At 40.3% G+C, this 21,582-nt stretch overlaps 1 protein-coding gene across 6 annotated transcripts in view; it reads left to right on the plus strand.

Annotated features, from left to right (window-relative positions):
* Positions 1 to 21,582, plus strand: part of SGIP1 (SH3GL interacting endocytic adaptor 1) — a 221,821-nt gene that overhangs the window by 79,523 nt on the left and 120,716 nt on the right. For 3 of the 6 annotated variants that reach the window (XM_034653641.1, XM_034653639.1, XM_034653640.1), the window contains exons 3-6: positions 4,706 to 4,730; positions 11,412 to 11,468; positions 14,975 to 15,029; positions 15,749 to 15,924. In XM_034653641.1, coding sequence (XP_034509532.1) covers positions 4,706 to 4,730; positions 11,412 to 11,468; positions 14,975 to 15,029; positions 15,749 to 15,924 — 313 coding nt within the window. Of the gene's footprint in view, positions 1 to 4,705; positions 4,731 to 7,708; positions 7,781 to 11,411; positions 11,469 to 14,974; positions 15,030 to 15,748; positions 15,925 to 21,582 lie in introns of all 6 variants that reach the window. The other 3 variants (XM_034653636.1, XM_034653638.1, XM_034653637.1) reach the window with 2 other exon arrangements.

Genomic DNA, 21,582 nt, shown 5'->3' on the forward strand with positions numbered 1-21,582 from the left:
GCACAAGATTCTAACACAGCTCTGTGTCCTTGTCCTCCAAGAACTCATAAATCATGGGATAAAACATCTACCCTACCAAAGAAATATCTTTCATATAACAAAATGAGATCACGTAGTTGACATGCCTCGTATGGTACCTAGTACTTAGAAATGCTTAGTAAATGGCAGTGGATGCTGGTCTGATTCTTACTAACACGAATTAATATGTGGTAAGTTCCTTATGAGCAATTAAAAATGAAATTTCATGGAAATTTGAGGGTGGGTAAACTCATGTTTGGACAGATGATCAGTGAACTCTCAGAGCGGGAGGAGCCTTGAGCTTGGACTTGGAGAAGATGAAGACATAGCATCTCATGCAAAGGGAGCAACAGCCAAAGCAGAGAGTTGACAAAGTCAAGTAGGTATTCAGGACAAGATAGCTAGGGCAGTTTGTCTACCTGATGGCTAGGGGAAAGGTGGCAATGGGAGGCAAGGTTAGAAAGGACATCAGGGCCAGATAGAAAGGGCTTTAAGGGCAAGGCTGAGTTGTCTGGGCTTCCTTCCTTAGGCAGTGGGCAACCTTGAAGCCTTGAAGGCTTTGAAACCAGACAGTGTAAAGGATTTTGTAAGGGGAGGAAGCTATTTTTTTTGTCTGATCTCACATGTTAAAATCTCTTGATTTTGCCTTTACTTTATGCTTTTCTTTTGACAAATAATTATTTCATGGAAATTACATTTGCCCTAGTCTTGCAAATGTTTCAAATGATTGAATTACGAATGTATTTCTGAGAATTTTATAATCTCCAGTAGTTCTTAAGAAATTGCCATTGTCTGAAAATTAACCAGCCAGAAGAGGTGATGGTACTTTCACCAGAAGCAGAGGCAAGGGATTCTAGTTCCATGGTGGCCCATAGCTCCTCGGCCTTCGGGATTGATTTTCCTTTCCTGGGCCTCAATTTACACTAGATGGAATCTGATTCCCCTAAAGGGCCATACACTGTACCAGTTCATCTGTCAGCGACATCTGTTATCACCTACCATGTGCCACGTCTTATGTGGGCCACTACTGGACACAGCTCAAGAGAACGTCATTAGCAAACACCAAACCATTTTTCTTTGAAGACCGTGTCTGTAACGGACTACACATAGTCTCTGCTGTGTGGAGAAAGTTCAAAAGGGGAAAAAAAAGAAACAACCTACCTCAGAAGGGAAAGGGAGTCAAACAACCTCCCCAGGGCAGGCTGAGCTCATTTGCAAGTGGCTAAAGCATTGTTCTTCATCATCATTTCTAAAGGTGTGAAAAGAAGGAAGTTATTCCTCATGGCTTTGGGTAGACACCCCATATCTCTCTGAAGCACTCTATCGAGACATGTGCTGTAGAATCCTAACCATCTCTTCTTAACTTATCATTTGAGCGCCCCAGATTACTTACATGATAGCAAATTAGCCATCAACTAGTTCTACCAGCAATCATGGCCAAAGGACAGGCTGTTTAGTGTAAACCTTTGCTTTTCACCAACCCCTGCTCTCTAATGGGGTCATATATCATTCTTGCAAAAGGCTGGGAATGTTCCGGCAATTTGCTGTCCCTTCAGCTTTAGGCAATGCTTCTGTTCGCCTGCAATCATCAAAAGCTTGTTGATGCAAACTGTTTTCAAGACTGTAGCAACTCTGTGAGGGTTGCCGAGCAACGTGCTACAGTTAGTGGCCAGCTCCGGCTATAGTTGATTGAACCTTAGACAGACAGTGAGCTTAGGACCAGAGCTTCCTGATTTGATCAGCATTACAGTGGCCGATAGAGGAAAGGAGAGAGCCGGTGCTAAGTGGCAGGCCCTGTGCAGGGTATTTTCTATGCACTGATACCCTTTTTAATCCTCACAGTGATGCAATAAGGTCAGAAGTAATATCTCAATTTTAGAGATGAGAAATCAGTGCCAAAAGGGATTAAGTAACTCTCTGAAGACTATCTGGAAAATAAGACTCAGAGCCAGTATTCTAGTCCAGAATCAAGTGCCCGTTCTTTATCACCCAGAAGAAAAAGACTAGATGGGCAAAATTATAATCGAGACCAGTACCAGAGTAAAGAGAAGGGGCAGTGGTTGCAAGGGGTAACTGACACTTCTTAAAATAGAGACAAAAGGCCCATGGTAAATGATTAGTTTTAAAAGAGAAGTCAGTAAATAGGAGGGGTCTGCTGTTAAAAAAGAAAAAAATTTTTAAAAATGTATCTAAAACTTCATAAGAGGGGGTTAGGAAATGAATTAAAAGCACGTTCAAGAGTCTGAGACTGCCAACATTACTCTACTCCCCATCCTAGTTCAGATCATATAATAATTTTATTCTAGATAACATTTCATGAGTATTTACTATATTCTAGGCACTCTTCCAAGCTCTTCACTCCTATTACCTCATTGAATTCTTTAATAGGCTCATGGGGTATATGTCAGTTTCATGGCTATTTAGTAGATGAGGAAACTGAGACACGAAGGGATAAAATGACTTCCCCGAGGTGATGCAGTTAGGCAGCTAGGTTGATGGAATCCAGGCAGTCTGGCCAGTGGTCTTCACTGCCACGCTCACTGCCGCCAGGCTAGCAAGCAGCAGCCCCATTCCTTCAATGATTAAGACAAAGGCAGAACAGGACCCAATGTACAATTATAGTGTTTCTGATTAAAATTTTTGAAATGCCATCCTTATAGCTGCAATATGCATGAGGTCAAGTGGCCTCTCATTTAGATCCCCTATTGATATACCCTTGTACCTGGACCAATAGTGGGCAATCCCACAGCCAGGCCTTTCTCCAGAGCCTTATCTTCTCCACATCTATAACTTACTGCCCACAAAGACATCCCCACAAGGATCAGTGCCTTTGGATATATCCTACCTCAAAGCTGATACAATCACCTCTCTCTCAATTCCTTTAGCACAGGTTTACTATCGTAGTAAGAAGTGCTCATTTTTAATTTTTTTCTTTCAGTGTATAGATCTGAAAAGGGAAAGCTGGTTTTGATGAGTGTGGGTCAGTACCTTTTCTCTGTGCTTTCTATCTAAGCGCTGGCTTATTGTGGCCATGGTAACCCACTGGATTTACTTGCCTGTCTCATTCTTTTTATGATGAGCAAGTCTTCATTCTTTCTATCACCTGATTCTAGTCTAGTGCCTGGCCCATTATAAGCACTCAATATTTGTTTAGTGAATTATAACTTTTATCAACTTTTATCTTTCTACCCTTCTATTTTAGGTGAAATTTCTTTGAACCAACTAATTCCCATAGCCAGGTTCAAAGACCCTAAGATTTCCGTCAACTCCCATGGGTCTTTTAATATCTAGGTCTTCTCTGCTTCTAGCCCGTGTATCACTGATTCACTTCTGCATCCACATGGACACAGAACTGGTTATGAAAAGTGTACCCCCAGCAAGTGTTTTGTTATCCAAATGGAATACCGTGCTAAATTTGAAGGGGGTGTGAATGGGAAAGGGGAATCGCATCTTGGAGGCTGGAAGATGTGCCCCCGACTCTCTGCATCTCTCTCTCTCTCTTTCTCCCTCATCCTCCCTCTCTCTCCTCTCTCCTCCACTCCACCCTATGAATCAATAAGGAATGTTGTTACCTGGTCCCACCTCCTACAGAACAGTTTCAACCACACCAAACTCCACAAAAGTTCAGAGTCCACCTCAAACACTCATTCAGTTTTTCTTCCAAACAATGCAAGTCCTCATCCAAGCATAACTCTGATCTCCATGTTAATACAACGACATTTTGCTAGCTCCTTACAGAGTGAACTAAAATAGGAAGTTATAAAGTTGCAGTGACTACCCTCTCCCTTCTCCCTCCCTCCCACTCCACCAGCTCAGTTTCCCAGAGTAACAGTCATATTACTTGCTAGGAAGTCTAATGTGACTGCAAGTGGTCAGTTTGTGTTCTCAGCGAGGAGACATCGTGAAAGAGGAAGAAAATGATAACAAATGAACTTTTGTAAACAGTATGTGTCAGGAACTAATTATAAGTTCATTATATAATCTATCTTATTTAAACAGGCTCAGAGAGATGAGGAAATGTATTCAAGGTCACAGAACTAGTAAGTGATGGAGTCTGGACACGCAGATCCATCCTACTCTAGAACCCTTACTCCTAGAAGCTACCCAATGTCACCATGGAGTGACCATCCTGGACTTCGGTCTTCAGAGCAAGCCGTTTAGCAAACATTGTCCTCCATTTCCTGCACTCCTGTAATCAAAGGAACAGAAAGTATCCAAATAGGGAAAAAATACAGATTCACAAAGTGACTCGAAAGGCACCATAGGCGTTCCTTTCTATAGGGGGAAGTTCAAGACACCCCCCCCACCCCAGGGGAGAAGATGAGAGAGGACAAGTCAGTTTACATTCCTTGTGGTAATTTAAAGGGAGCCATCTGAGTGGGACAGATTCTTAATAAACTCCCCTCTCAAACGAGGACCAAGACACCACAACAGCAAATTGTGCCTTTTGGACACCAACTTTTAATGAGAATCTGTCCCCCCCACACACTCGCACACAGACACACATCCCACGCTCAAATATCATTCAACTAATTTGTTTTGATTGAGTTTTCATCAGCCGGGTTCACTAGGGTGGGAATGAAGGAAAGGGGGAGAGAGGTGGTTTGTGACTCTGACTATTGTACGTTAGTCTGTGTAGCAAGAATGATTCCTTTTCCTAATAGCTACCAATTTCTTTTTGTTACAGAGGTTCGCCAGATAGAGATGGAATTGTAAGTATTTAAATGACCATTTTCAGTAGGTTTGCGCTTCAATATATACTATGTTGAAATTTCTTAAAGCCCCCCCTTTTTTTTCTGTAGGGAAAAAATAGCCTAAATGACTTTTCAGACCTCTCTCTGTTGTGATTTTCTGTAGTAATTGCATGGGACATGTAAATGCAGTCTTGGTCAAGTTAAACTTATTTATCGCATTCACCTAAAACCCTGTCCCAGAGTAGGCGAGCTAACCTCATCAATATTCTGGGTCAAAAGCCAGACAGTTCCTGCAGGGACTGCTACCATTAACTGTTATTTCATTTCCAATTTAATGATATAAGAGCTCATTATGTGAGAATGTTTTTCTCCAACAGAGGCCACAAAGTCATAATGGAGCTGAGATCCAATAAAATTGGAAGAAGCTTTTCCCCTTTAGTTGAGTTGTAGATACATTTTCTATATTAAATTCCTAAGTAGGGAATGGTCTCGAAACCACTTATGCCTGAATTTACAGCCTGAAGGAGGAAAATATCTCCCCTGGGTGTAGGTTTAACAGGAACTCTGACTCCTTGCTGGCCACCAGATTTCTTGCTTTTTAAAGAAGTCTGTGGCACTTGGGCTTGGATTGATCTGAGTCGAGATTATGGGAGTCTGTACCAACTTCTAAAATGACTTCCTTCGAATCTAAATCAGATGCCTATTCAGAAGGTTCAAAAGAACAGCTGTTACTGAAAAAAAAATGGACTCACATTAGGCTCATTGGGCCGGAGTGGGAACTAAAATAAATCTGGTGGTTAAAAATATATATTTTTGGAAAAATCGCCCCTTATATTATTATACCCAAATTGAGGTGTTAATTGCAGCTATAGCAGAAGATTTTCTTCCACACTTGACTCAAGGTTCTGAGCTTTGGGGTCCCTTTTGCATTCATGTAGTTCTCGCCATGAAATGTTAAGAAAATAGACTGAAATTGATCAGACATTGGGTAACACTATAATCAAGGCTCTATTCAGCAGGGGAAAAAAAAGACCCAGAAGACTCAGCTTCTCCTCACCTCTTGCTTCTGGCTCAGAGCCCTCTCGTTAACTCTGTCTCAGGTACTCTCTGCTTCTGTGTCTTCTCTCCGCTTCTGTCTTGGTCCCCTCCCCGGGTTCTCTCGTCCCCATCATCCTGACCTCAGCAACCCTCCGTTAGCTATTCTCTGCATTCTATCCCTGCTGCTCCCAGGCTGGACTGCTGTCTCCTGCTTCTCTCGCTCTGCCTCCCTCAGGCTTATCCTTTTCTCTCTGAAGCCCATCCCCTCCTGCCCTCCCCCACCTCCTCATCCCCTAGCCTTTCATTGTCTCTGAGGCCCCATTGCTTCCTCAGTGTTCTTTGCTCTTCTAGGGACCACCAGTTTCATTCTCTGGTAGAACACGCAGCCCTGGCATGTAGGTACAGCCCTGGCATGCAGCTGGCAATTATGAGAATGCGCTGCACCAAAGAGCCCAGCCGTGATTCTGCAGACGCGGGGACCCAACATCAGGGCTTCATACCCGAGTTCCCTGAGTTCTCTTTCTCCCCAACATTCCAAGTCATATAAAGCTGTTTATCAACTGTTGTGCCCGCCTTGTTCCCTAATTGGAAATGCCATAAATATCACTGGTCATGATTTTAGGAAAGAGGAATTGCTTAATTTGGGTTTCTCAGGAAATATAGCATACCTGTTTGGAAAAAAAAAGGCTCCATTCGAAATAAATGCAATGTTCTCAGAAGCAGGGTGTACAGCTTCCTAGGTAACTGGAAACCATTAGCCAGCTGCTAGTTTTACCATTTGGAAATACTCCCCAAATATTCCTCGTTTACTGGGGTCACCAGATTTTGAGAACTGCTTATCATATCAGTGTTACAGGAGGCCAAGTTTCCGTTTGCGTTCAGTCCTTGGAGATCTCAAGCTGACTTTCTTTCAAACTCACACTGATGTCTTTAATACCTTGTGTCTGTGAACCCAGACACACTTTCTTTTACCTTTTACTGGGCTGATTTAGCTTCCAAATTACTGTCTTTTGAAAAGTATCTGAAGTTGAAAGGTGTGGTTTCACTGATGTGGTTCTGCAAACTACAGGTGATGCTGCACACACATAAGGCTTAGAAATGGCTTCGCAGTAAGTTCAATGTACTGACACTTATTGAATTTGCTTCTCAAAACTTAACGAAGCCCATCTCTGGTGACAGTGCTTTTGAGGGTTAGTCTACATAGGCTTCGTGACAGGGCTGCATGTATGAGGTGGGCTCGCCTTGCTCACCACTGGTGAATGGGATCCCCAGCAGAGCGGCCCGTCATGATGTCTGAGACTGCAGGCAGCTGCGTGTGACAACGCGTTCTAACCCAGAGGCAAACTCTGATTTGTGCAGGATGCACTCAGACTTTTTCCTAAGCAGTTCAGATTTCCATCCACACAGACTGGGGGTACAGGGAGTCACAGCCATGGCTGGGAGGAGATCTCTGCTCATCCGAACACGTGTGCAGGAAAGGGCCCAGATTTGGAGCGGTCAGCTGTTCACGCTGTGCATATTGCCAACCCTCAGCAAGGCTTTGATAAAGAGGAAGATATGGTAGAGGTAGACTTGTCAGACTTCTTTCTATTGGAAATATAAGCATTTTTATTGGGTCTCTTCAGTGTGTCCTCGTGTCTGTTCTCTACCCGTAAATTAAGTGCTGGCCGAATGAGGACTAGATCCACGGAAAACCTAGTGCCTGGGACGCATCTTCCTTCTTCTCCCTTCTTCTCCTGGTCTAGCCACACTGGCCTGCTGAATAGAGCCTCATTATGGGCCCCAAAGTCCACTCTTTGCTTACGGAACCCTGCCAAGATTGGTAGACCCTACGATTTGGCCTAGAAATTGTTTCTTCTATGGTATGTTTGCTGACTCCATGTGATTCTTTATATGTGTCTTGAAGAACAAACAGATCCTTTAACAACTTTTTTCTACATGAAAACAATCAATTCCAGCAGCCCAGCCCACATGAACCACCCTACAATAACAAAGCAGAGTGTGCGCGTGAAGGAGGAAAAAAAGTTTCGGTAAGGAAACAGATTTTAGTTTAAAATTTCCAAGGGGTTATAGAAACAGTGAGTAAAATCCCAATTTGAAATTTGAAAGAGAGCAGTAGCATTTATTTAATCGATTTAAGAAGACTTTCTTAGGTATTTCCAAATTACTCTTGAATATCCAGGACCAATTTTCAAATCAGCCATATAGACCTTATGTATTGACATCTGAAAACACTTTTAAAGCGTGATCGGGTATAAAAAGACATGTGTTTCCTTTGTCTTAGACAAAGGACAGGGATTCAAATTTTTAAAATAATATGCTATCTATAAGAAAGCTTTGTCTATAATAGAAACATCACCATACAAAATGAGTAGTCATTTGTGAGGATAAGCACCATCTCAGTTAACACCAGGAATTTGGCAGGACCTTGGCTTGTGGGAACCAATGCACTTGACCAAAGGATGGTGAGTCAGGGATGCTGATCCAGGCCCAGATTATATAGCAGCCATTGCTGTGTTGTCCAATATGGTAGCCACATATGCCTATTCAAAATTCAGTTCCTCAGTTGCACCTGCCACATTTCAAGTGCTCTATGGCTACTTGTGACTGGTGGCTACCATATTGGAAAGCACACATATAGAATATTTTCATCTTCACAGACAGTTCTATTGAACTGTGCTATTCTATAGGATTATATACAAAGTGAGTCAAGTCTTGCCTCAGTGGCAAAAAGATAATATTGAGGTAATCTATCACATATCTTTAATACTTCATGTCCAAGGAACACTCTGTGGCCATGAGCTGACCTTGGAAAAGAGGAGCGTTCACAATGGAAATTGAGAACTTTGATGAATGTATAATTGAACACAATTGTTACTGTAGTTATTGATTTAGCCCATGATATTATCTGAGAGCAGTTAATAAGCCTGGCTAAAGTAAAATACGTATTAAAGCATGACTAACATTGATATGAGCCTCAATTATCTTTAAATAACAGCCATATATTCAACTTAGAAAAGTTACTTATGCTAATGTGGAATTTTAGAAAATACAGAAAAGAAAGAAGTAAAAGAATACACAACTTCAACTCCAAGAGAAAAATCACCTGTTGGTGTGTTAGTGAATATCTAATATTGCTTTTACTATGAAGCCTAGTTTTTAAATGATATTTTCCTATTTATATTCTTTCTTGCTTCCTCAGTGTTTTCCAGCTGCAAGTCAAAGGAGCCATTACCTTCCCTATTACTACTATGAGCGGTTCCTTGCTTCAGTGGTTTAACCAGGAGAATTGCTTTTTTCTTGGGGTTTGACCAGAAGAATTTCAGCCAGGCTCTCGCCAAGTTTTAACTTGATGATTTCCACTCGTGAAACCAAATATATCTGTAATAATGTGCTAGCAGGAATGAGGCCAAATTGTCAGTTCCTCTGATAGAGCCATGTGTGCGCGTGCTTGTGTGCTGACTCTCTGCCCAAAACTGTATTGTTTATGATTTGTTGTTTGTGTTTGGTATTTGTGTTAAAAATGTTCCTAGTTTAAAAGAAAATTTTCTTTTTATAGGTTTTACTTTCTCTTCATCTCAATCTTCTGTATCAGTTTCCATGGAAACAGGAATTTTCACTCAGCCCAGATCTAGAAAATTCAGGAACTTTTATCCATAATGTTGAATATATGTTCTCAGGAAAGATACACACACACGCGCGCACACACACACACACACACGCATTTGTTTATTTAGCTGAACATATAAACTATCTGGGTTGTAAAGGGCTTTGGTTATGGAGATAAGACTATTATGGGAGCAAACTGGAATTTTGAACTCAGTAATTTACCTAATCTGTTTGGTTTTTAGATAACAATCCTTTGTATTGAAGAATTGTTTAAGAATCAAAAGGTGTATTAATAGTAGTGCTATAGTGATCACAAAATTCATGAGATTAGTTCTTTGGAATCAACTTAGTTCATTTGATTTCCCAATATTATAAATTAAATTTGTAATTGAATTTATTAATAAACTTGTTAAGAAAGATTTGGAGAATTTTGCAAAGAAGTCATATGGAAACAGATTGGTTTAGTAGGAATCAAAAAAGAAGCAAATATGACAAAAAGAAAATAGGAACCATGCCCATCCTCCATGGGAGAGATTTTTTATTATTAGACAGCACATTATATAATGGACCATGCCCTTAACTCCATAGCTCATAGAGGTACAAGGTTGATGTGGCAGGTTTTAAAAATGCTCTTTGTTCAAAGTAGGGAGAATATCACCAAAACACTAATTCAATAAAGGCAATTCTGTGAGAAGGCTAAAATGATGTAGTCTGACAAAGTATATAATCTTTGTCAAGAGCAAAACAGAGAAGAAGAGGGTCATAGAACCTATGTTCCTGGGTGCTGGTGGCATGGCAGAGTTCTTGTATTTGTACCCTCTAAGGTACAGGAAGAGAGGGGCATGGACACAATATCTATGCCTTAACCACTCTTCACCCTAACAAAACTGCTGGTTCTTAGAATGCCCAGTCCAACATCCAATAAGTACTAACTAATGACAATGGTTGCTAGGTTGCCTCTAATTGGCTTTTCTAGTGCTACACATACATGAAAGGCTTACTTCTCTACCTATTTGTCAAATTAGGTGTTAGCTATTCCCTTTGTAGTTCCAGTGGACTTTATCTGTGATTGTAGAATTAGAAGTCCTGTCCTCACACCTCATGCTTCACCATTTGATATGTGCTGTTCTGAGATCTGCTAGTGCTTGGGGACATACTGTTGCTCCATGTGCTAAGTACAGGAATGTTGTTGAATGGACTCTCCATTACCAACCTGATTTGTGTCTTTGTCCTTTGCTCACAACAAGTAGGGAATCCTAGAGATTTCTATTTGTATGATGCCACATCCTTGCTCAAGTGCTTGTGGCCATTATCATGATTGTTCTAGATGCTAAAATAGAACTTAAATAGAATCCAGAGAGGGTAATGCTGATATCTAGTCATCTTTCAATGATGTATCCTCATGGAGGCGTAGAACACACAGATGACAGAAATCCACAATCAATCCTTGAATCATATTTTAATAACTTGATAAGAAAAGCCACTTGAAAAGAAGATCAACACTATTTTTAATACCTAGGAGCTGAATTAATTTGGAGTTGATTTCCTTTACATTCTACCAAGGGGGTGGTTAGGGAAAAGTTGAGTCAGTGTTATAAAAGCTAAAGGAAGATTACTTAATGACTTGAATACTCTTTAGACATGTTGTAACTAATTGTATATGAGAGCAACATGGAAGTCAAAATGTTAGAGATATATATATATATGATTATATCCCCTGAAGGTATAGAAGATTAAATTATAATGTAGGTACTACTAATTTTCAGTAACTGAATAAAATTTGAACATCTAGCTGTTACCATCCCTACGCTTAGCTATCCTACAGTCTTTTGTGAAATAAGTACGTAAGCTCTTTTATGCAGTGTCACGGCAGCTCAATTTACCATTCAGTTACACCAGTGTGGTTGCTTAATAGGCTGCTCTAATTTATCTTTCCAGTGCTGGATTTTGATAGCTCTTGCTAAATACAGATAAGAGTTAAGTGTTCTTTGTTCCTTTTTTTTTTTTAATTCAAATGTTTCCCTTCTAAATTTATTTTCGAATTTATTGCAGAAGAAAAGCAATGGGGCACCAAATGGATTTTATGCGGAAATTGATTGGGAAAGATACGTGAGTATCAGAAGATTGTTTTTCTTTATTATTTCACAATTTGAAAATGAGTTGAGGCATTCGTATAATAGAACATAGAAATAAGTGAACATTCTCCGTCTCATTAGGCAGTACCTGGCACGTTTAGGGTGGTATAGAGGTTAAGAACACTAGAGTCTGTTACACTGGGTTCGAAACCTAGCCCTTCCATATATCAGCTGTGTATGGCTTTGGGATAGTTGTTTGCTGACCAGCAGAAATGAAGGCAGTAGTTACTTTATAATATTGTTGAAAGGATTCAGTGAGCTAATTATTTGCAGATTATTTCAGTACCTGCCTAGCCTGTGATATGTGTTTTTTTAAAATGCTTTGTAAAATATTAACTCCAGATTTTGCCATCCTGGTTCTTTTTCTAAGCGGCTTTGAGAATCAAGTCAAGTCAGTTAACCTCTGGATTTGGTTCCATAGTGTCTTAGTCCGTTCAGGCTGCTATAACAAAAATACCATAACTTACTGGCTTATAAACAACAAAAATTTATTTCTAACAATTGTGTAGCCTGAGAAGTCCGCGGTCATGGTGCCAGCAGATTTGGTGTCTGGTGTGTCTGGTTGAGGGCCCACTTTCTGGTTCAAGGAGGGCATCTCCTAGCTGTGACGTCACGGGGATCTCTTTTGTAAGGGCACTAACCCCAACTATGATGGCTCCTCCCTAATGCCCTTATTGCCTCCCGAAGGCCCCACTTCTTAACACCATCACTTTGAGGTTAAAACTTCAACATATGAATTTGGGGGGAACACAAACATGCAGACCATAGCACAATTACTAGAGCCTCCTGGTACAAATTTTTCCCAGGTCAAGTGACAATCACTTGTTGCTTCCAGGGGGTAAGGGTGACCCTCAGCTGAGACCTAAACTCTCTACCTGATTCCCCCGGAAACTGATTTACATCATCAGGACCCACTTCACCAACCACAACAGGACAGCCACAATCATTCTTGGATTTTTAATCATATAAAATATGTAGATCATATTCGTGTGCCCAAATTCACAATCCCTACAAAATGCTTTTGCACATATATCCATTAGATGAATGTCTTGACCCAACCTCCTCTATCATAAAAGTTAATCTTGATGTTCAAGCTTTTGCGTATTTCTTAGTAATAATTTTATTTCTACAATAAATAATACCACCACTTATTGAATATTCACTATTAGTCATAATATTAAATGCTATGGAATCCTTACCACCTTAAAAATCAAATACATTATTTGCATTTCACAGAAAAGAAAGCTGAAGCTCAGAGAGGTTAAATTCTTGTTTCAAGGGAAACTACTAGATATTAAGAAAATGTGATTTATTTTCCCAGAGTTAATCCTCCTTTACTTAGAAAGACTTTTGTTGTATTTTGTAGATTCTTTACAAAAATAGGATACCCTAAGCAAACAAGAAGTATGACAATAAAAATACCAAATTATCTCATCAAATCACATATTACCCCATCTAAACCTTACACTCTAGTGCTATCCCAGGTCAACATGTGAATCCTTAAATGAAGCATAACTTCCTTCGTATGGTTCAGTCCTAAAAACTAATTTGGTCACGTAGGAATTGTTGCGGTAATTCTATATGAGACACCACTTTCTCTAAGTCCTAAGAAAGGTTTTCTTCTTAAGAGATGATGTCATCTTGCTTTTGGCAGAGAGAGGTGAGAGAGGGAGGATGTGACCTTTAAGCAGAGCTCTTAAGTATAGGAGGGGTTCACTGGCTGAACATTTGAGGGAAGAGAATTCCAGGCAGAGAAAATGGCATTTATGAGGACCCTGAAGTGGGAAAGAGCTTGCGTATTCAGACCATAAAAGTTAACAGTGGAAGGAAGACTGCAGCTGAGGGCCATCAGGGAAGGGACTATCAGACCCGAGCCAGGTCATACAGGGCGGTGGGCCGCACAGAGGCACTGGGCATTTATTCTAACTGTGCTGAGAAGCCAGGGACACGTTTTTAGCAGGGAAGTAACCTCAAAACACTTGCATTTTTAAAAAAGTAAACTTGAGTACTAAAGAATGGCAAGAAGGAGACATTAAATGCTTGGGAAATGGTGGCTTTTCCATAGCATTCAGTCCTTCTTTCTCTCCGTGTTCATGGCACTTTTATCACTTTGATGTCTCCAAAATCTCTCTCTCTGGCTCTGTCCTTTCTCACTTCCAGGCCTATAACCTCACCTTTAAAAGGACCACCTTTGAATGACTTCACCTTCATCCTTTCTAGGGCATGGAGTGTAGTCTCAAATACCTGGAGTCAGGGCACACAGGTCTGCCATTTGTTGGGTGTGTGTCCTTGAGAAATGGCATCTCTTACTTTCCTCCTTGGTGAATGGAATAGTTCTTTCCACGTGGGATTGTTATGAAGTAAAGTGTGGGTCACAGTACTTACCATAGAATAGGAACTCAAAGATGATAATACTAATTCCAATCATGCAAACTCCCTTTTATCTTTCCTCCCTTTAAAAACTTCAGTTGTCTGCTGTTATAATTAGTTCAGTCGGGTATACCAGCAGTGTCCCACGAGTTAAAAGTAGAAATCTTGGGGTTTTCTTGACCCTTCCTTCTCCTTTTTCTCCCATGACAGATGTTACAAAGAACTAAGCTTATCCTTACAAAAGTCCTTGGTTCATCACTTCCCACCACCACCACCACCATCGTCCATATTCTCAGCACACCTTGCCTGAATTGATACAAGTTTTTTGAGCAAGAGTTCCTTTCTCCCGTTTCTTCTGCCCCACAGTCCATCCTGAAGCGTACTTCCAAAATACCCTCGGAAGCTGCTTTCTACCCTGACTGAGAAGCTGCTGCAGCTACAGCTAGTTTGAATTCGCCCTCCAGCACGTTGGCCATCCGTGGTCTTAACTTCTGATGTTCTCCCACTGTGCCGCTTCCTTTCCAGCCAGTCATCTTCATTGTTGCCTCTTCCTTCCCCCATCTGGACCATGCTGTCCATTCCTGCTTCAGTGTCTCAGTGCAGGCTCTTCCTTACCACCGACTCCCCTCTGCTCTCTCCGTCTGTCCTGAGAGGCACAGGCAGACCCCTCGGATTCCTTTAGTCTTCGTTAACTTCCTCCAAATTCCTATCACTGATGATTTGTGTTTTATATTTCACCTTTTGAAATGTTTTGCCTAACAAAATACCTTTCCATTTTCCGGAGGAAAAATAATTTGCCTTTTGTATACTCCCGTGTTTCTTAGCACCGTCCTTGGCTTATAAGAAGTGCATGATAAATTCTCTTTGAATGTTTTTATTCATTGACAGTGGATTCCTAGTCTGTTTGTCTGATGGGAAGACTCTCCAAGTATCCTTCAGTAAATATCTACACATATACTGCTCAGCATTCACTTCTAAAGGTTAAAATCCTCACCTTCTAAAATAAGAGACATAGCTGTATCTTTAAATAGAAGTCTCTAGAAAAAAAATGAACAGTTCCTTGATTATTGTCAGAATAATAAATGCTTAATCTGTGCTTGTATTTTGTAGAACTCCCCTGAGCTGGATGAAGAAGGCTACAGCATCAGACCCGAGGAACCCGGCTATATCCTTTCTTTATTTTTTTTATTTTAATCTTTATTTTCCCTAAGAAAACTGTATGATAAGTTCAGATTTTGAAAAGGTGCTGAAATAACCCAAGCTTCCCAAGTCCTGTCATCCCTAATATTAGAAATGAATAAACAGCACAGAACAGCCTGATTGCTAACAAGTAGGCATTTTGCCTTGATCTATTCATAGAAAAGAGAGCGGAGAAAGAGAAAAATGTGCTGAGAAACAATTGTGTAAACCGCGGGTACTGGAGTGTCTGCTAAAAACTGATCCGACCCTGTCACTTACCGTGACTAGAAAATCACTCTCACCTGTGCCCTCCCCACAAAACAGCTCTGGGCAGAGCATCTCCGAAGCACTGAAATTCCTCACGAATCGTCCCGAGAGTGGCTTTCCTTTCTCAGTAGACAGGGAAGCTCACATGAGCTGTCAGTGTTTGTGCTGAGTGGGACATCACAAATGGCCACCCGCAGCAAAAATGTAGGACATTAAACTATTGCTCCTGGAAATTCACCATCCCTAATCATGTTGCAAGGAAAGGCGAATAAATTCGAATCCTTTCCTGATTTGCTCTTTATTTCGTCTGTGTGTTTTGCTTTGATTTTCTGCCATCTCAAGATACCTTTGCTGCCTGTGTGTGCGAGCACTCCTGTCTTACACTCATCACAGCTTCCCAGTAGGAAAAAGAGTTCTGTATCTTTAACTGTGTTCTACCTACCAAAGGAAAGCACTTTTATTCTTCAAGCGAATCGGAAGAAGAAGAAGAATCCCACAAGAAATTTAATATCAAGATTAAGCCACTGCAATCTAAAGACATTCTTAAGAATACCGCAACCGTAGATGAGCTGAAGGCGTCCATAGGCAACATTGCACTTTCCCCATCACCGGTGGTGAGTGGTTTTATGTCAAGCTTTGATGAGTCTGGACAGACAGCTGTCTTCCGCCCATACGTGTTAAGTAGATCAGAAACTCTAAGCTGGAGGTTGCAAATGGTCATCCTTTTATGAACTTTGTAAACCTCATTCTGTTTTAGAAAGTTATGCTGATTTTATCTTGCAGTACTTGTGCTTTTCAAAATGGTAAACATGTATGGGACCACATTTCTTTTTGACCTACTCTCCTGCAAGCATTTGAAAAAGAAGGAAAAAGATAACAAAAAGATTATCCAGAGTTACTTCTGAGGCAATTAAAAACAACATGAAGTTCACATATTTACTAACAGTGATTTTTAAAAACATATCTTAGCGTCCTTTTTTATGATATAACACCTAGAAACTCATGGAAGGAAAGCCAAGGAAATTGTTTTTCTTAAAAAAAAAAGAGACAAAAAAACCAGCTTTTTCATTGCTACGCTCCCCAAAAGAAGTATGAATCTGATATCACAGATCATAGTCTAAAAAGATATTAAGACTCATAATCTTCATTATATTTTATAATCAAATTATTTTAAATATTCTCATCTTTTAGGCACCTAAAATATAGGTAGGCCTTACTTATATCATTCAAATTGGTATATTTCTACAATTTGTTCTTCATTCCCCTGGTTCCCATCTGCTGGATTTCTGTAGCTGCTGAATTCTGTACGCTATTTTCTCGGCAGTGTTTGATAAATGCTACAACTGTTTTCTAAAAGTAGCTGTGAAGAGTAGATGAAGGTTCTCAAACTAGCAGCTAATATGTTCTTGGCATCTTCTTCAGAAAGATGTGATCTTCCTACAGCATCCTCCCTGAAAGAGGTAGTTAATAAATGCTGAACCATTTCTGAGATGCTTTTAAAAATATCTCAGCTAAGCTTTCTAGAGAAGTTGTAATCATCTATCCTTTGAGAATAACTATTTGCCTGCCTGGGATGAATAAAATCTATAATGATGCCTTCTTTAGAATTTAGGGCTTATAATGGCCTTTGTCACTACCGTTAAAGATGAGTACAATAATTGCTATTAGTAATCAACCACCAGAAATGATGTTTCAGGTAAATTTTAATCATATACTCACTTGGCATTTCAAGATGTCTCTCTGAACAAAGAGGCATGAAATATATTAGTTTTCTTTCTGCTCTGCAATGGAAAGTACAGATTTTAAACTCATATGTTGGTCTGTAATACCAGTGATTTCTAGTAAGAGGGGCATTTTAAATGCATGCACTTCCGCTTTTCAGCTGACATCTTTCAAATCGTTTTTCACTTACTGAATTGTTTTTTTAAATTAATTGTAAAAATTTATCTAAACGCCTGAAACCAGTTTATGTCCACTTTTCTATAGGGTCTCATACAGTTAGTGGGCATTTGGAAGCTATCTGGGGGTAAGCATCAGAAGATAAGATCATGGGATTAAATGAACAAATGTACGTGAAAGAAAACTTACTAGAACAGTTGCAGACACGCAGTATGTAGTTGCTGAAAGCTAGTTGCATCTAGGAAAGGAGAAGTCCCCTCTAGCGAAAAGAATACGTGTGCCTAAGTCATCTGGCAGATATTCCCCCAACCACACGTGTTGCTGGCAGTGCGGTAGGAAGAGTGGTGGTTTACTCTGAGCTTTTCTGAACACCTATTTTCAAGGTAATGTCTTGACATGATGTGGTTAAGACTCTGATGAAAAGATTTTTGGGAAAGCAGTATGAAGGGTTGATGGGGACCCCAGGGAAAATAATGACAGTGTTAGGCTGTTTCTGCACACCAGCAACACCACAAACCAAAGGATTTTCGGATCCTCTTACCATCACCACCACCGCTGCGCTCCGAGCTTGCTCCCTCTAATGTGAGAACCTGGCTCTGCCCTGAGTATGATTCCCAAACATTTGTGATTTTTGATATTTAGTGTAGGGGAGTGAACTGTTATTGCTACTTTAGGGAAAGGTATGCGTGTTTCTGGATGTTTGTAAGTAAAAAGAGAGATTGTAACTGAGAACATAATCTTTGTTTTTAGAATCCTTACCCTCTTCTAGATAACCCACGTGTACCTGTAGTTCACAAATGGCATATGCAGTATGTTATCTCCAGAACGAGATAAGTAGAAGAAAACCTTCTGAAATCCAGTTAGTGCCATGATAAAAATGGCAAATCCTTTGTGCAACCTTAAATGTTTCCAGCCAGATAATCAGATGTTTATATGTCTACACTGAATTCAGGTGCAAAAAGAGAAATAGAGGCTATGCTAGTTAATAATATATCAATATATTTCGCATAGGCTATTGTTCTTATGCTACGAAAGCATCAATCGTTACACTAACAGAAATAGAGGAAATTCCAAATGGTAAGCCATTCATAACAATGGCTTATGTTGGATTTCTAATTTCTATTTCTTTCAAGGAATTTTAAGATTGTGTTTCACTTGTTCTGTTCATCCATCTGTGAATATGTGCCAATGAATTGTAACCCATTTGATATCTCTTATCATGAATTGGTTCTTTTTTTTTTTTTAATGGTTCCCTGTACACACTACATGGTCAAATTACTCAATACATGAATGGATGGATGAATGGATGGATGGATGAATGGTTGAATGAATGAAACATATATAGCTATGTGTATATATAATATAAACCTATCTGAAAATTACCCCTTCCCAAAACAAAGCATCAGCAGTATAGAAAGTCAGGGTTTTAACTGTTGGCAAAAATCCCATTGTATAGACAAATAAATGTAATTTCAGTCCAGATCTTGCCTTGGCCTTTGACTTTTATACAGAAATAAAGTATAATGTGGGCTGGGACGAGGCAGAGCACTAAAAAAGAAGAGGGGATAATGCAAGGGTTAACTCACAGGAAAGGATGTTAATTTCTATTCCTTTCATGTTGTGGTCTCCTGATAAGATACTGTGCTGATTGGGCAAAGAATGAATAGCACTCAAGTTTTAGTTGTTCAGTTGGTATCCGTACAAATTAGAATATTGGTAAAGCCGCTTTAACAGAGACCAAAATAGAAATGGCTTATATAAAATAAGTGGTTTACTTTTCTCCCATGTAAAAGTCAAAACTGGTAGGCACTTCAGCTGGGTGATAGAGTCCTACTTAAGGCATTATTCAAGAACCCAGAAACTTTCTGTATGATTGCTCCACCTTTCTGAGGCTGCGCCTGGCTTACCACCATCAGTCACCTCCATGTTCCAGCCTTGGGATGGAGGAAAGAGAAAATAAAAGGCAAGTGGTTTCATTTAAAGGTTTTACTGGGAGTTTGCAAACATCACTACCAAAGCCATAATTTAATCACATGGCTACATTAGCTGAAAGGGAGTCCGGGATAGACATGTAACCAGCTAAAATCCAGGGTTCAGTTATAAAAAGACAAAGGAGTGAATGAATAGTGGTGGGCATTGACAGTTTCTGCCACTGCGTCTGAAGTAATTTCAGATTACTTCTGGAAGTTCTTTAGGAAATGGACTTTTTCCCCATTTACCTGCAATTTATTCATAGAACCTATTGAACCCAGGATGTTTCCTTTTAAAAATTTCTAATCACTTAATTCTAAATATGAGTGATGAAGTGCTGCATGCTAGCCAGCAGCGGATGAACAGAAACAAATTTCATTAAAATAGCAACTTGTTCATTGATAATGACCCTTCCAGTCATTCTAGCACTTCCTCTATCTTGCAAAGTGCACTGCTTTTTGAGTCAGGCTGTTTCATTGTTGGAAGAAATTATTAAACCCAAATGCTATCTCTGTGTAACTTTTGTCCTTGATTGTAGCTGTGCTGTTTAGAAGATTAACAAAGGACAAAACACCTCCTTTTCCATCTCCAAATTTGCTGTACAGGATATTTTTTAAGGAGTGACCTTGGGCTCAACTCCTGTGGGGTAGGGTGGGCAGAAGGAGAAGTGGTGTTGCACGTCCAGCAACAGCCAGAGCTGACCCTACATGGAACTCTAGAGCTAGAAGGACCCTTCAGAGCTGTCCTGAGTTTGACTGAGATGAAAAACCTTTATACGGCCACATCAGTCCGTACTCTGATATGGGCAAGCCTCAAGAAGGGGTATGACCTTGGGCGAGGCAGCGTGCTGCCACTGCGGCCGACCTACAGCGTCGTGCCGACAGCACTCCTAGAGGCTGGTACAAGAAGCTCGTTTGAAGAGAAACCTGTATGGTACCTTTGGTGTCCACCCTAAATTTTCTCTACCTGACATAGGGCCTTTTATGTAACATTGCCATTCAATGAATACTTGTGTGTGTGAGTGAGTACACAAATGTGTGAGCTGGACCAGGCCGAGGACAGAACACTGTGGCCTGTCCCCACCCTCTGATTTTTTATCCATTGATAACACACTGCGGTCTCCCTGGTCCCCGTACAATGGTTTACCTAGCTGTACTCTCGTCCTGGTCACATATTTCCATTTCCATTCAAACCAGTGATGGAAACTCATTAAACATAATGCTGAATTCGAGAGACATGGGATGTCTACAGCTTTGACCAGAAAACCTATACGAGATAATGACGGGTTTAATTTGTCATAACTATTTCTTTGTGCTGGCACCCAGGGTTATCACTTTCTTTTCCAAGTGCTTTGTGTCTGTTTACAGAATTTGGGGTTAATAGGAGGCAGCGGTGGGGTCTACAGTGTTCTACCTGTGTGACCTTAGAAAAGCCCCATCATTGTTCTGAGCCTCTATTTCCTTTTCTGTAAAGTGACCTTAGTAACAGTCCTCACAGACATTTTGTGCAGATCACTGCTGGTCTCTAGGAAGTCAAATCTTCTTTGGCTTTTTGTACCCCGTGCTTAGCATAGTACACGGCACACATTAGGCACTCAGAGAGTTATTTAATAAATGACTAAATGAACAAAGCAGAGCATTCAGAAGAGCCTGGTCACAGTACCTGATGCACAATTAATACTTGGCAATTCTTGGTTCTTCAACACTAGTTGTGTTAGTTGGGGTTCTCTAGAGAAACAGAACCAACAGGCTGTGTGTGTGTGTGTGTGTGTGTGTGTGTGTGTGTGTGTGTGTAAAGACATTTGTTATGAGAAATTGGTTCACGTGATTATGAAGGCTAAGAATTCTCACTAGATGTCATCCGCCAAGTGGAGACCCTGGAAAGCTGATGGTGTAATTCACTCCAGTTCCAAGGGCCTGAGAACAGGGGAGCTGACAGTGTAATTCCCGATTTCAGGGCAGAAGGAGATGACATGTTCCAGCTCAAACAGTGAGGCAGAAAAAAGGGGGTGAATTCCTCCTTCCTCTGCCTTTTGTTCTAATCAGGCCCTCAAAGATTTGCATAATGCCCACCCACATAAGAGAAGGGGTTTACTTTCCTGAATCCACCAATTCAAATGCTAATTTCATCCAGAAACAACCTTACAGACATACCCAGAAATAATATTTATACTGGGGACCCCATGGCCAGGCAAGTTGACACACAGAATTAATCAGCACACTAGTCTCAATGTACATACATGAATTTTTTAAAATCTTTTTCTCCCTTAATTGAGAGTCATGGCTTTGCTTTCCCATTTTCAGTGTTTTCATGTTTTGGATTATAATATATCTACATCTCAAGGCTTGAATTCAGTTAAAGGGGGTCAGGAATTTCTTGCATATCTTAGACTTTAATTCCAA

This window comes from Ailuropoda melanoleuca, chromosome 2, assembly GCF_002007445.2.
Source record: "Ailuropoda melanoleuca isolate Jingjing chromosome 2, ASM200744v2, whole genome shotgun sequence".
Classification (NCBI taxonomy): domain Eukaryota; kingdom Metazoa; phylum Chordata; class Mammalia; order Carnivora; family Ursidae; genus Ailuropoda; species Ailuropoda melanoleuca.